Genomic DNA, 12,754 nt, shown 5'->3' with positions numbered 1-12,754 from the left:
CCCCCCAGAACATTGCAGACAAATCTGTATCTACTGATTTAAAAAAAAAAAAATTACAAGGAGCCAAGTCATCTCAAGAAGTTGACGAAAACAGCCCCAAGCAAGAAAGACATACCAAGGCTAAAAACGTAAATAACTATTCTAGGCAAAAAAGCTGGAGGGCGGGGGAATAAATGAAGAAGCAAAGGATGAAAGGAAGAGAAGAGCAGAGCAAAAAACCCCAATAATGTTCACTTTACAAGAAAGACCTAGGCCTAAGAATCAGCATCTTAAATCACTGTTTGAAGAAGAATGTCTCGCATCCGCAGATTTGAAGTTTGTCATACTAAACAGGCATTTTTATATCGTGTTTTTTGTTTAAGGCAGATTGTAGCACTGCAACACTTCCTTCCCTCAACATTTTAATAAAGGAAGGCATTCAACTAATGCTGGCTAGTCTTATTTTTGTTTCAGTGAGAATTACACATTCCCATGAGCCAAGCTAGCATTTGCATAGTTTAGGACACAACAGTAGGAGAGAAGATTCCAATTCCAAACATGTGAACTGGAAAGGGAACTCCCTGCTACGCATTCACGAGCAGCCAAGTTCCCAGGGTAGAAGCACTGCTTACCATATATCAGATTTAGAAGTTGGTGCTGAGTTCTCCAAAGCCTCAATCGATGCTGTGTGTACAGCACAGATATATTGTTTCCCCCCATGCCCCATAGCAATGTAAAGCAAAGGGGGAAACCATAACTCCAATTATATCTTCTGTGTGCTTGCCAAATTCTTATTAATTCCAAGAGGTGTAAGTAGGAGACTCTAGCAGAAGGCAGCCAAGGACCACAAATCAACTTTTCATTGTTTGCAGTAACTAACGTGCAGCACACTTCAAAAATCCCCTTTGCTTCTGGATGTAGTGTAAGTGTGCAGTGGCACTGTGCTCAAGCCACAGAAATTCCTTAAAATCTAAGGTATATCAGCCAACCTGCACAGAGCTAATTTGCATCATTTACTACAGTATGTTTTACCCAAAATTTGAATAACCTGTCAATGAATAATGAAAAGCTAGCTTGCTTCAATCAACCAGTAAACACATTATATAAAGACAGAAGTGACGTCTAGTCACATTAAGCCCTTAATTAAAGCCCACACCACTTCTACTACACCCACGTTCCATTTTCGCTCAAAGTCATGATTTGTATTTCAAACCCATACACGTACTGTCTGTGTACAGCTGACTAGTAACTTTTGGAGGGCAATAGTTTACATGCACTTTTATCATGTGTTTTCCCCGTACAACAGATTTGAACAAGAAAAGTGCATTGAAGTACCATCACTTACACTCTTTGATGAACAGGTAGATCAACGTTAATACCACAGTGTGACCACTAAACAGGAAGTCTCCGCACAGGATGTGTGATCCAGTTATGGATAGACCACCACCAGAAATCAGTCGCAGGATCCTCTGAACCTTTGCCTGAGAATCTCCATTCAACTAAAACACCAGAAAAAGAGGTACAAAAAAAAATTTTAAGATGCACTATAAGTGACTTGAGTAAACTTCTTGCCCAAACATATGTGGAGTCAGGGAGACAGGGAGAAAAGCACACAAGTTATCTTCATTTTCTTTGGCTTTCTTTCACGTATTTTTAAACAAATAAGCATGCATATCACAGTTGACAGGTTCTAAAGATCAGCTTGATAACACTAGCACTCTGTCTATGCTTTCCCAGGCTATTTTAAAATATGCATTGTATGAGAATGAAATGCAGAATATACTGGAAAGGTAAACATTAAAAACTGGTAGGGTCAGGTATCTCATAATAGCCATTGACAGAATGGATAAAACTCATTCAAAACTGGTTCAAATACAGTACCGCCTTGCGTACCGCTTCTGTCATTCTGTTGAGAGCTGAGCAATGTTTCTACATGACAAAAACCTCAAATTTGCTTAATTTTAGATTTGGTTACAAACTCAGGACTTACTCAGATTTAGAGGATTTATTTTTTTTAAACATGCATTAGGATCAGCTTTTGATTTCTCATAGATACTAGGCAAACACTCAGTTTCATCTAGCTGTTTAAAGATTAACTCTGAGGAAAAAAAAAATATCAAACAAGATAAAGGGCTGAGTTTTCCATAATCAGAAAAATATTTACATGGGACAAAAAAAGAAATCCAGAAGACCTATCAAGTTTTTCAGAGTTCAAGTAATTAATCCTGTTTTAATGCTAGCAAAATGCACTTTCAGAGACATTTAAGTTTTCCTTTGCTTACCTCTTTCCACTCCTCAATAGCCTACGACACAAAGTCATTCCCCAAGGTAGTAGAACAAAACAGTTGAGTCTTTACAATAGTGCTATGTAAATAAAGCTTTTTCAAATAGATACTGATTCATAAGTAGTTAATCCACTATATTCCGAAGGTGTCCCAGTGTGAAAGAGTAAGACTGAACAGATATGATGCTGTACCTCAAGACTGATGAGATCCTACCCAAGAAGTGACAAATTTATCCCCCAAGCAAATTGGCAATATTTTTAGGTTTCAAAATGCTTATCTTCTCAGTGCACAACCAAACTGCTTCTTACTCTCTCAAGTGCACTGTTCTTTCAGTGCAGCCAACACGATACAGTTTGTTCCAAGACAATTATGTCTACAACTTTTTATTAGTAACGTAAAATGGCAGTAACAGAATTCCTTTGTGTCACCACTTCACTACACTGACACAAATTTTTTTAAATATTCTTGTAGAAATATTAGCATGTACATGTTTCTATATGTATCAGCTCATTTAAATAGCTAAACTTGTTTTAGTCACATTTATATACATTTTGCAGGTTGGAAGCAGGGACAGGCAGCTGACTTCAGGTATTGCAATAGCTCTTGACAAAATAGTGTGAGAAACAGGACAAAGCACATGGTAACATTGTGGTTTTTTTAAAAGGCTACTGCAACACAAGCTTGCATATCAGCCTATGAATTACAATATTGACCTTAGGTATCCTACTACGTAAGAAAAAAATATCGCTGCAGTATTAGAGTGATTAGCTTGAGCCTCAGAAGCAAGTTTACTAATTTGGTAGCAGCACTATTTCAATATAGGTACTCTCCTTTAAAGCATCTTAACTGTAGCAACAGCTTGAGGCTCTTTCTGTATCACACAACTTTTGTTTTATCACTGTGTTTCTGAAGACATCAACTGAAAGTAATTTGTGTTATTTAACAACACTGAAACATTACCTTCTATTTGCTCTAACGAGCCATAAGGACTCAGGCAGATACTAAGGCAAGAATTAGGGAGCAAAGGCTCTTACCTTTGGCGCACACTGAAAATGCATTCCAGGCACAGGTAAGGTGGTAACGTACATAGTAATACAGCGGTACAGATACAAAGTTCCTATTATAAAAAAGAACCTGCGTCCCACTATTGACCTGAAAGTAAGGGAAGGGGGGAAAAAAGATTGAGTACAAAGTTCACATGCAGGATATACATATAACAGTTATGGAGCTCTAACTTTATTAGATAGCTAAATCCCTAGAATTAAAGAGCAGCTCCACCCACTGCTCTTCACCACACACTTCTCTATATCAAATACTAAAAAGTCTTTTTTCAGGTTTTAGTCTTGCTAGCCCATAATAGTACATAATACTACAAAGCTCCCACCAAAGCTATCTAACCAATTTAACATGGCCTCAGTCTAACTTAGGTGTGCAGTCAGGCATACTTTTCCTCAACTCAGTGACCTTCTCCTCTTAGTCCCATGTTATAACCATGTACTTGACTTAAATATGTCTAGTTTAAGCAAATTAAGACACAGGAAGAAGCTTTTAGTCTAGCTGTAGAGGACAGTGGGTTCCTCCTCAAATTTGGATGAGATTTTTTTTGTCCTCATGATTTCCCCTGTTTAAACATCACCATGTCACTAAACACACTTTGAAAAACCCAATCCCAGAATAAATTTGACTAATACAACGTCAGTGTCAGAAATTCAGATTTAAAAAACATTACTCAACAATCAGGAGAAACCTGTCTTTCTGTATCCAACATGGACACTGGAACATTTTCTAAAGAAGTCATCCCTTTGTCATGTTCCTACCAGCCCTATTCTACAATATTGCTACAGATTCTACCATAAGATTTCTTCTACCCAAAGTGAATAAGGGAAACCAATGTTCTGTAAAACATACAGCAGGAAAAAAAACATAGCTACTTACTTGTATCTAAGAAACAACCACTGGAATATCCATAATCCAACTAGTATCATTCCATTTATTTCTGATACAGAAAAAGCCCATTTCACACGATCAATGTAATCAAAAAATTTGTCAGGCAAGGGAGGGCTTAGCTCCTTTGGAGGTACTCTCTCATGGACCACAGTGATCATGACAGTTGTTAGAATCAAGTTGAAGAGAGCATAGACAAAGGCAATGCCTGTTTTCCACCATTCCAAAGGAAATTTGTTCCTAGACTCAGCAGGCATAGCAATCTGGATGTAATCAGGATATTTCTTTGTTGTTTTTCGCAAGCCATTAGACAAGCCCTTTGGTTTGCTAGCGCCATTTTTGTTCTCTTCACTGACTGAGAGAGTAGGTCGTGAGTAGCCATTAGAAGCATCATTGTTTTGACCCTCCATATGCTCTTCAAGCTTTGCTGTCTCAATGGTATTCATTCCCAAACTGTATGGCCAAATCAGGTTTATCAGTGACCGATTTCTGGGCTCTCTAAAGTCTGTTATTCCTTGAAGTCCAACGTTCTTGCTCCTAGACGATTTTTGATTTCTGTCAAACTCTAAAAAGTGTCCATTGTGCTTTCACTATTCAGATACTGTAAAGCAAATTGTGAAGACAAATCTTTCTTTTCTCTAGAACCGTATCATCTGCAAAAAAAACCAAACCACCAGATGTTGAGGACCTTCAGAACTAGTAATGTAACAGTGAACAAATATCTTGAAAATGCTGATTGTAAGTTCCATCCAAGTCTACTTACATATACAGTCAAAAGACAAACTGGAGTCAGGTGGTCACCGTGAAATAATTCAAGCCAGTTCCTACTGAGTAACTTTTAGGAACTAGTACCAATTTAGTTTTTTTTTTTTTAAAGTACAAGATCCACAGACTTTAATGATCATGACAGCACAGTTGTCAGAATTAAGACTAATCCATGTTTGCAGCAATACTGAATTTTATTGCTTAGGGGCATTCCATACAAAGTATCTCCTTTTTGACCCTAGGGTTGCTACAGATATTAACATGGTTTGTCCACATAGATCAGGCAATCTTGTTAGTCCAGGTGATACGACAGAAAACAGAAGGGCACCAAAGGATTTGATTTTGTAAGGCATAAAGTAATTTAGATTCATCTAGAAAATCTACTCCATTAAGTTTTCTTGGATCCAAATTAGTATTTCAACCAAAAAAAGTAAAAAATGTGTCTACTGTAGTACCCACTAAATAATGTCTGAAACTTCAGAGAACTGAGAAATATACCTCTGGATTAGATTCTTAGTTATGGTAACCTATATGTAGGACAGACTACAAATGGATGTGTGTTTGTCCTTTAGTTACTTAATATGTCTAAATACATTTTTTTTAAACAGGAACAAATAGCAAGATTCATTATCGCACAGGATTTATTTCAGGCTGCATCAGTCAATTCAGTAAAGTCTCATTAGAAAAAAAATAGATGAAGTACATACGTTTTAACAACATTTTCTACAAAGAGAAAAAGAATGCAGTTCACCTCTACAGAACTGACATTGCTTTAGTGAAAACAAAGGCCATTCCCCCCCCCACTTTAAAGTTCTGTGAAACCACTTACTTACTGTAGTTGCGATGTACCTATTTTTATTACTCTGCTCAGCTCCTATGGCAAAATTAGTATTATCATGTACAAAGTGTTCACTATCTACCAGCAAATTATAATTCCCTCTTTTTTAAATTGTTCCTCTAGGAGAAGTTCAACCCTACAACCACCTCAAGTCTCCGCATGCCAATACAGGCTCCCACAGTTTGCCATGCTATATGTACAATTAAGTCATCATGATGGAAACTACAGCTGCCAGGTCTCCCTAACCGTACATCACAGAACTTGGCTTAAGAGAAAACTACCTGCTCAGGAAAAACCTGTCCAGTAACTGATCTCTTGATAGCAGGGACAATCTAAAACAGCCTGGAAAGTCAAGTGTTTGTGTTTTGGTCCCTCCCCGCTCATCCCCCCAAATAGAGAAGACATTTAACATGGTCAGCATGTAAATCCCACTGATTTCCTAGCTGCTGCTCCTACTGCTAAAAGAGAGAAGGGGTAAAGGTTCAGATCCCAAATATGCGAGATTCATACAAATAATACTGAAATAGTCAAGAAGCATTTCTAAATTAACCTTTTGGCAGTGTTTCCGAAATCCACTGTCATTGGTTGACTTTTTCCAAATCTCTAAACAACAAGTGTATGAAAACTAAAACACACACCCCCCCCCACACCCGAGCAACAACTCTCCACCCCCCCCAAAAACCACACCCAAGAAAACAAGTGGTGCTTTCAGATGCTTTTTCTCCTTCTTACTAATCATACTGTAAACTCTACTTCCGTAAAAGAAGGGGATGTTTAACCCAGCAGCCAGGCAATGACCTCTCTGATGGTTCCTACAACTAAGAATATTCTTTTAGAGCAGCTGCAAAAGCAACAGCCTTACTTAAAACTGTAGAAGAACAACATTAACATTCACAAGTCCTTTTCTTCACACACACATTCTTCTATTCCCTCTGTCTACTAAAGATACATGTACAACAGAATGCTTAAGTGACTGTATAGAAAAAATCTGAACCTGTCTAATTGTTTAAGTTTTGGAACACAAGTCTACCTAGCATTCACCTACTAAGTCAAGACCGTTCTTCTCAACACGATGTTATACATAGCAGTCACTGATACAGAGATCAGCAAAACTTGATACGTTTTATATTCTGTGCAGTTGAAACATTTTTAGAATTACACATTCACTGAAAAACAGAGAGCACCACAGTAAGTAGTAACCTTAGTTATTTCCTTCTCTTCCCCACAAATACCTAACATCACTAGTAACATAAGTATAAGGAAGATTTTACTTTCAGATATTTAATGACATCCAAGTAAGCCTTAAAGATCAAAGAGCATCTGAACTACAAATGAACAATAACCTAACAACCTAAAAGTAGAGTGGCACTCAGGTTTTTATATTAACTTATTAAACAAAGCAATTATACCTACAGCTTGCAGGAAAAAGTTGTGTTCCTTCCTGGTACTTTTAAATGGATTGTAAGGCATATTGATCTACCATTTCTGATGGCTCATCAAGATTATTTCAAGCAGAGTGCATACTGTGGTCAAACCTTTGTTTACATTGATAGTTCAAGGCGCTATGTATCATCTGATCAGTGATCTGTAAGAACATAAAGGCTTTCCCTTATAAGTACCTTTTCAACCTCTTTCTCCCATATTTTAAAAGAAAGCACAAACTCTGTTGATGAAGACGACAAAAACCACCCTGCTTGAAGTTTTCAGTCCCTTGCTGCCAATCTGACTGGCCAGAGAAGTGACAGATACAGAGCACCAACAGCCTAATCATCCTCTGTTACAGGCTGTAAAAAGAACTCCCCAGAAGGATGTAGGTTTTTCTGCCAACTTCCTGTCCCCAATTCACATATCCATCCAAATCCTCGTGAGGGGTGTGTTCCTTTTAGCTTCTATGTTGTCCTTATGTTAATTTACGTAAAATATCCTATCGCTTCTTTTGTCAAACCTGGAATGCCCCCATATCAAAAACAGGAGATGCCCGTAAACTGCCTAGCAGTAGGCCTTAGATTTCTTCAGTAACCAGGCAGCAATGCTCAGACCTGGCCATCTTGCCAACATCTAGGGTCTGAAAATCAAACCCAATTGCTTTAAGCTATGGAACATCCACTGGGGGAGTCTCAAAGACTCACACAAAATTGGCCAAGTAACCCAAAAGGATAAATAAAATTCCTGTAAGGGACACACCCTGGTTTTAGGAAAAAGTGTTCTTTTTGGAACCACTTCAATACCTTCTAAAATTAGACACATACCCTCAATCAAGGAGCAGAGCTTCTTAACCAGCAATATTACAGCAGAAGTCATAATTGCCACAAGGAACAACATATTTCAAGAAAAATCCTAAGAGTGAAAAAGATGCAAAAAGAGCAGGGGTCCTAACTGTTTACCCTGAGCTTCTACTTGCTCCCATGCAAATAGCTCCTTTAGTTTTCTGCATCTCCATTTGACTGTCATTCAAAAGAAAACAGTTGACTGGGGGGGTACAGCTTTGAGATAAGTAAGAAAGCATGTCTACATTTGGCTCTTTATGCTAGAACTTAAGAATAACAAGCAGTTTTATTTAGCTTGTTAGTCATCCAGTATTCACATAAAGGTCATTTTCACATAAAGTTAGCTCACAATTGGTGCTTCTTATCCAGTATTCGGAACTTCTGTAACATTTCTCTAAAATATTTTAACTTCTATAATTTATCAAGGACTCAATAGTTACAATTTGCACAGGCTTTCCAAATAAGTAGTTCTTAACCTGCTGTTCCAAATATGAACAATACTATTGGAACAAGAGCATCCAAAACAGTAAGACTGATCTACTCTGACCCTAAGGAAAGCTACATACTCATATACAAGATGGAAAAGGTTTCTAGGGAGTAGTATTTTTAACCTCATTCAGTTTTGTTAAAGCTGGCTCAAACATTCGATACAGCTGTAATATATTCTTGTATTTGGTAGTTGCAGAAAAAGGGTCTGTAAATTACTGCAGAAAAAAGTTACACAATTGGAGATAACATGAGAGAAAGTTATAGTATCATATTGTTATCTATATCACAATTAGCAGGAAACAACTGTTAGCTAGTTTGTATTTTCTTCAGTCAAATTTTTAGGGCTACCTATGGGACAAGAACTAGAAAAGAAGCTGGGTAGCCTCTGCTACCTTGGCAGCAATGAATAAAAACTAGCTTTTGGGGGTTTCTCTTCTTATTTTTTATTTTTAAAAGCATTCCAGGTCTCGGTTTGTTTTTATAGTATCCCTTCTTCTATGCTGTATGTACGCCTCAGCATGTAGACCATTGGAAAAAAGCAAGAAAACAAAAAACAACTGCTAAACCAGATCTGAGCAAAGTACATTTAGGTATGCAGAAACAGGACTGAGTTTAATAAGTTTGCTTAACATTTCTATTTTCCTACAGTAAAAATATTTTCAGAGCTGTGTTCATCTTTCAGCTGTACAATGTTTATGCTTACAATATATAAATGCATGCATGAAGTAAACTGCAGTTTATCTAAAAGTTACAAGTTTATCTACATTCTCTGATAGGCTGCCAACACATTTCTTGCTCATGTGATGCTAGAGAAGTGCAGGTAAGATAAAGCTGTATTACAGAATGGTATTATAGAACAGTATTACAGAAATACCATTCATTCAAATGCTCGCAGAACATTGTATTGTCACTTGCAATAAATTTCAACTTTTATAACAAGCATTAACTACTTACCCTGTATAAAGTTCTTTTCAGTAGTAGAAATAGAGCAGATACTCCCTCTACCTCTTGAGAGGTATTTTGTAATTCTCTCATTTAGGATTACTAATGTACCAACAGAAGCTGTCTTTTAAGGACTAAATCCCTACACTTACCCAGACAGAGGGGAAAAGCTTCAAGGCTGATCATTATCTAATTGTGCAATCCAAGTTTTACCAGTTCTGTGGAATTCTGTTTCTTCACACCTCTTAATAGTAAGAAGCATATTAGTTTCCATTTTCCTGGCATTTACTATTCAGTGTGTTCCACAGCAGTGCCAGGTTTCTGAAGCAGAATGTCCCAAAAAGCACAAAAAATATTCATACCCGCGTATGTGTAAATATGTAATTATAAATAAAATATATGTAAACTTTTCCTTAAGAGCACTCACCAGGACCGCAGTGACTACCTAAGCAAGAAAAAAAAAAAAAAAAGTATCTTTGAACTCTATTATTCTGAACACTGCTGAGTAGGTTTGCCTTAATCACGTGAAGGCATCTTCAAACTCTTCAACTGTTTGGTCCCCAGACTCCAAAGGATCGTATTTGTTAACTACAAGTTTGATGTCCTTTAAAGGTGCTTCGTATTCTGACACCATGACAGGCTTAGATTTTCCTCCTGATATTTACCCTTATTTTTTAAGAACCAAGGTCACAATATCTGTTAAATGGCAATTATTTATCTTTTAGTGCTAGAGTAATTAATTGTGACAACTATCCACATGTATATGGCATAAACAAAGACAGTTTTATTTACAGGTTAACAGTCTTTCCTAAAACAAAGGTTTTGAGAACAGTCAGAGTCATATCTGTAGAATCAGAAGTGCTAACAGAATAATTCAGGTTAGAAGAAACCTCAGAAGGTCTCTCGGTCTCTGGCCAGGATCATCTATGACATCAGATTAGGTTGCTTAGTACTTCATCTAGCTGTACCTTTAACACCTCCAAAGATGCACAACCTCTCCAGGCAGCCTGTTCCACTGCATGGTTGTTCTCTCAGTGAAAGTTGGTTGGTTTTTTTTAAATCTACTTTTTTTGTATCTACTTATTACAAATTATGCCCCTTGTGTCTCATCCTCCCACCACTCTGAAGAGCCTGGCCCCAATGTTCTTGATGACCTCCTTGTAGGTATGAAGGGGCTGCTGTTAGGTCCCCCTGAGCCTTCTTTTCTTCAGGCTGAAGCAACCCAGCTCCCCCAGCCTCCCCTCACAGGGCCTGTGCTCCAGCCTCCTGACGATCCTTCTGCTGGGCTTGCTTCCAGTTTATGTTTGTCCTGGATCAAGGACCCAAAACCAGACACAGTATTCTACATACAGCTAAGAAATACTGAGCAGAGAAGAATAATCACTTCCCTATAAATACTGGCTATGCTCCTATTAAATACAGCTCAGGATAGTGTTGGCTGCCTTCACTGCCAACACACGTTGCTAAACCCCTTTTCAACAGGGCCGAAAGAAATATTGACCTTTTTCCAACAGGCTAAAGACTCCCTCACAACTTCTTCACTCCAGAAAAATGAGATTAAGAATAAGTCTTCTTCCTACTTAATCCATCCTCTCCAAAATGAGCTTGTTTCAGTATTTCAGATCTGGACAGAAAAGTCTGCTAACCTGAACTGATACTTAAGCTCTGAATCAGCTGCTTTTGAATAAAGGCAAAAAAGGTGCTCTATCACTGCATATTTTGTAACATTGCAAAGAAATGTTGGGCTTACATCCTTTTTTCCCTTCATTAAAAATGACTATTATAAACACTCTACAAAGAGTGGAAGTCACTGTACTACCTCAGTCTTATCAGGCAAAATAATGCCGGAAGAGTGCCAAAAGAAACCTCTGGATCATCAGGCTTTTATGTAGTTTGCTGTCTGAGCATCTCAGGGTTCTCACTGCTAATTGCTTTCATTCTGCTATAGCTTTGCAGACACTGATGAAGAACCACTACCCAAAGCAAGAGTCTTCTCAAAGAGACAGCAAGGTTTAAAGATTTTTTGAGAGCCTAGCAGCACATCTCACGCCCCACATCCTTTCTAGCTCACACAAGAGTTGCAGATTACTGGCTGTGGGGTGGGGGACCTGGCACAGAAGGCAGGAATGTTTCAGACTGTTTTGTGAAATCCTCCACCTAGTTACTGCGGGTAAGGGTTGCGCTTCATAATGGAAAGTCAGACCCAGAGATTAGTCACCACTTTCAGTGCAGGGCAGTGAGGAATCACAGTGACTAATGTGTGCTTTAAAGTGACTCTGCTACAGCTTATCAGCCATCAGGCAGCTAGAAGAGGAAGTCACATACTTAAGAGTAAATTTATCAGCGATACACCCTAAAAATATTTGGGTAATAATCAAGAAGATGCCTGTGAAGTTTTTCCCCTGTGCTACTCCTAAAAAGCAGCAGTGCCAACTCCAAAATAAGAGGTCGCATTTATGAGAACGTTCTCGAATATTTCCTGCAGCAATAAGAACCGTCTTTCCTAAAAGTTTAGAGTGAGAGGACAATAACTGCTTAAATCTGCAGAGTATTTTACAACATTAGCAGGTAATAAGTACGGAATACATGCACAAGTTGTACAACCCAGACAAAAGCTATTTTAGCACTGAAGTATACACAGAGGTTCATACCTCATAACTCACTTTTAACGGAAGTCTAATACAGACATTAGTCCTTGCAAGGCAGATGACATTAAAGAGACAACCATTAACTGTAATCCTCATCTAGTGATAGCAGAAAGACACCACATGAATTCTTAGGACAGGACATATTTAAAACTGATTAGTATCATACTACAAGCTAGTTTCACATATCTCTCAGTTCAACTGGCACATTACAAATTATGGTTCTCTACATAGGAGCAACACTTGCTGTGTTCAGAGGCTCAAGCAATGAAAACATCCCTTTTCAGAAACACTAATATCTCCTCCCCACCCCCCTTATCTTAGGGTATCCTGTATATGTATCCTGATCGATGTTTTACTCTGTGCCAACACTAAAAGTCTACCACACTACACACTGTCAAACAAATCACGGAAGAGTCACTGAATACTTTCTCTCTCCTCCCTAAAAACTCCTAGATAGTTTTCAGCTTGCTCAACTCTGATGCAGCTGCCTGGAAAGCTTCATGAATATTAGTTAAGAGGGATGATACAGACACAACACATCCTCTATCATTGACAGTAAACACACAGATTGGCTAAAACTGATCGTGAAACATGATC

At 38.1% G+C, this 12,754-nt stretch overlaps 1 protein-coding gene across 1 annotated transcript in view; it reads right to left on the bottom strand.

Annotated features, from left to right (window-relative positions):
• The window catches only part of SGMS2 (sphingomyelin synthase 2), a 35,669-nt gene that overhangs the window by 3,909 nt on the left and 19,006 nt on the right, over window positions 1–12,754 (bottom strand). The window contains exons 2-4 of the mRNA XM_050896061.1: window positions 4,200–4,861; window positions 3,299–3,416; window positions 1,325–1,478 (exon numbers count right to left, since the gene is read on the bottom strand). Of these exons, the coding sequence (XP_050752018.1) occupies window positions 1,325–1,478; window positions 3,299–3,416; window positions 4,200–4,654 (727 nt within the window). The 5' untranslated portion in view covers window positions 4,655–4,861. The remainder of the gene's footprint in view (window positions 1–1,324; window positions 1,479–3,298; window positions 3,417–4,199; window positions 4,862–12,754) is intronic.

Source organism: Gymnogyps californianus, chromosome 4 (assembly GCF_018139145.2).
Source record: "Gymnogyps californianus isolate 813 chromosome 4, ASM1813914v2, whole genome shotgun sequence".
NCBI lineage: Eukaryota > Metazoa > Chordata > Aves > Accipitriformes > Cathartidae > Gymnogyps > Gymnogyps californianus.
This window is presented reverse-complemented; position numbering and strand designations above follow the sequence as displayed.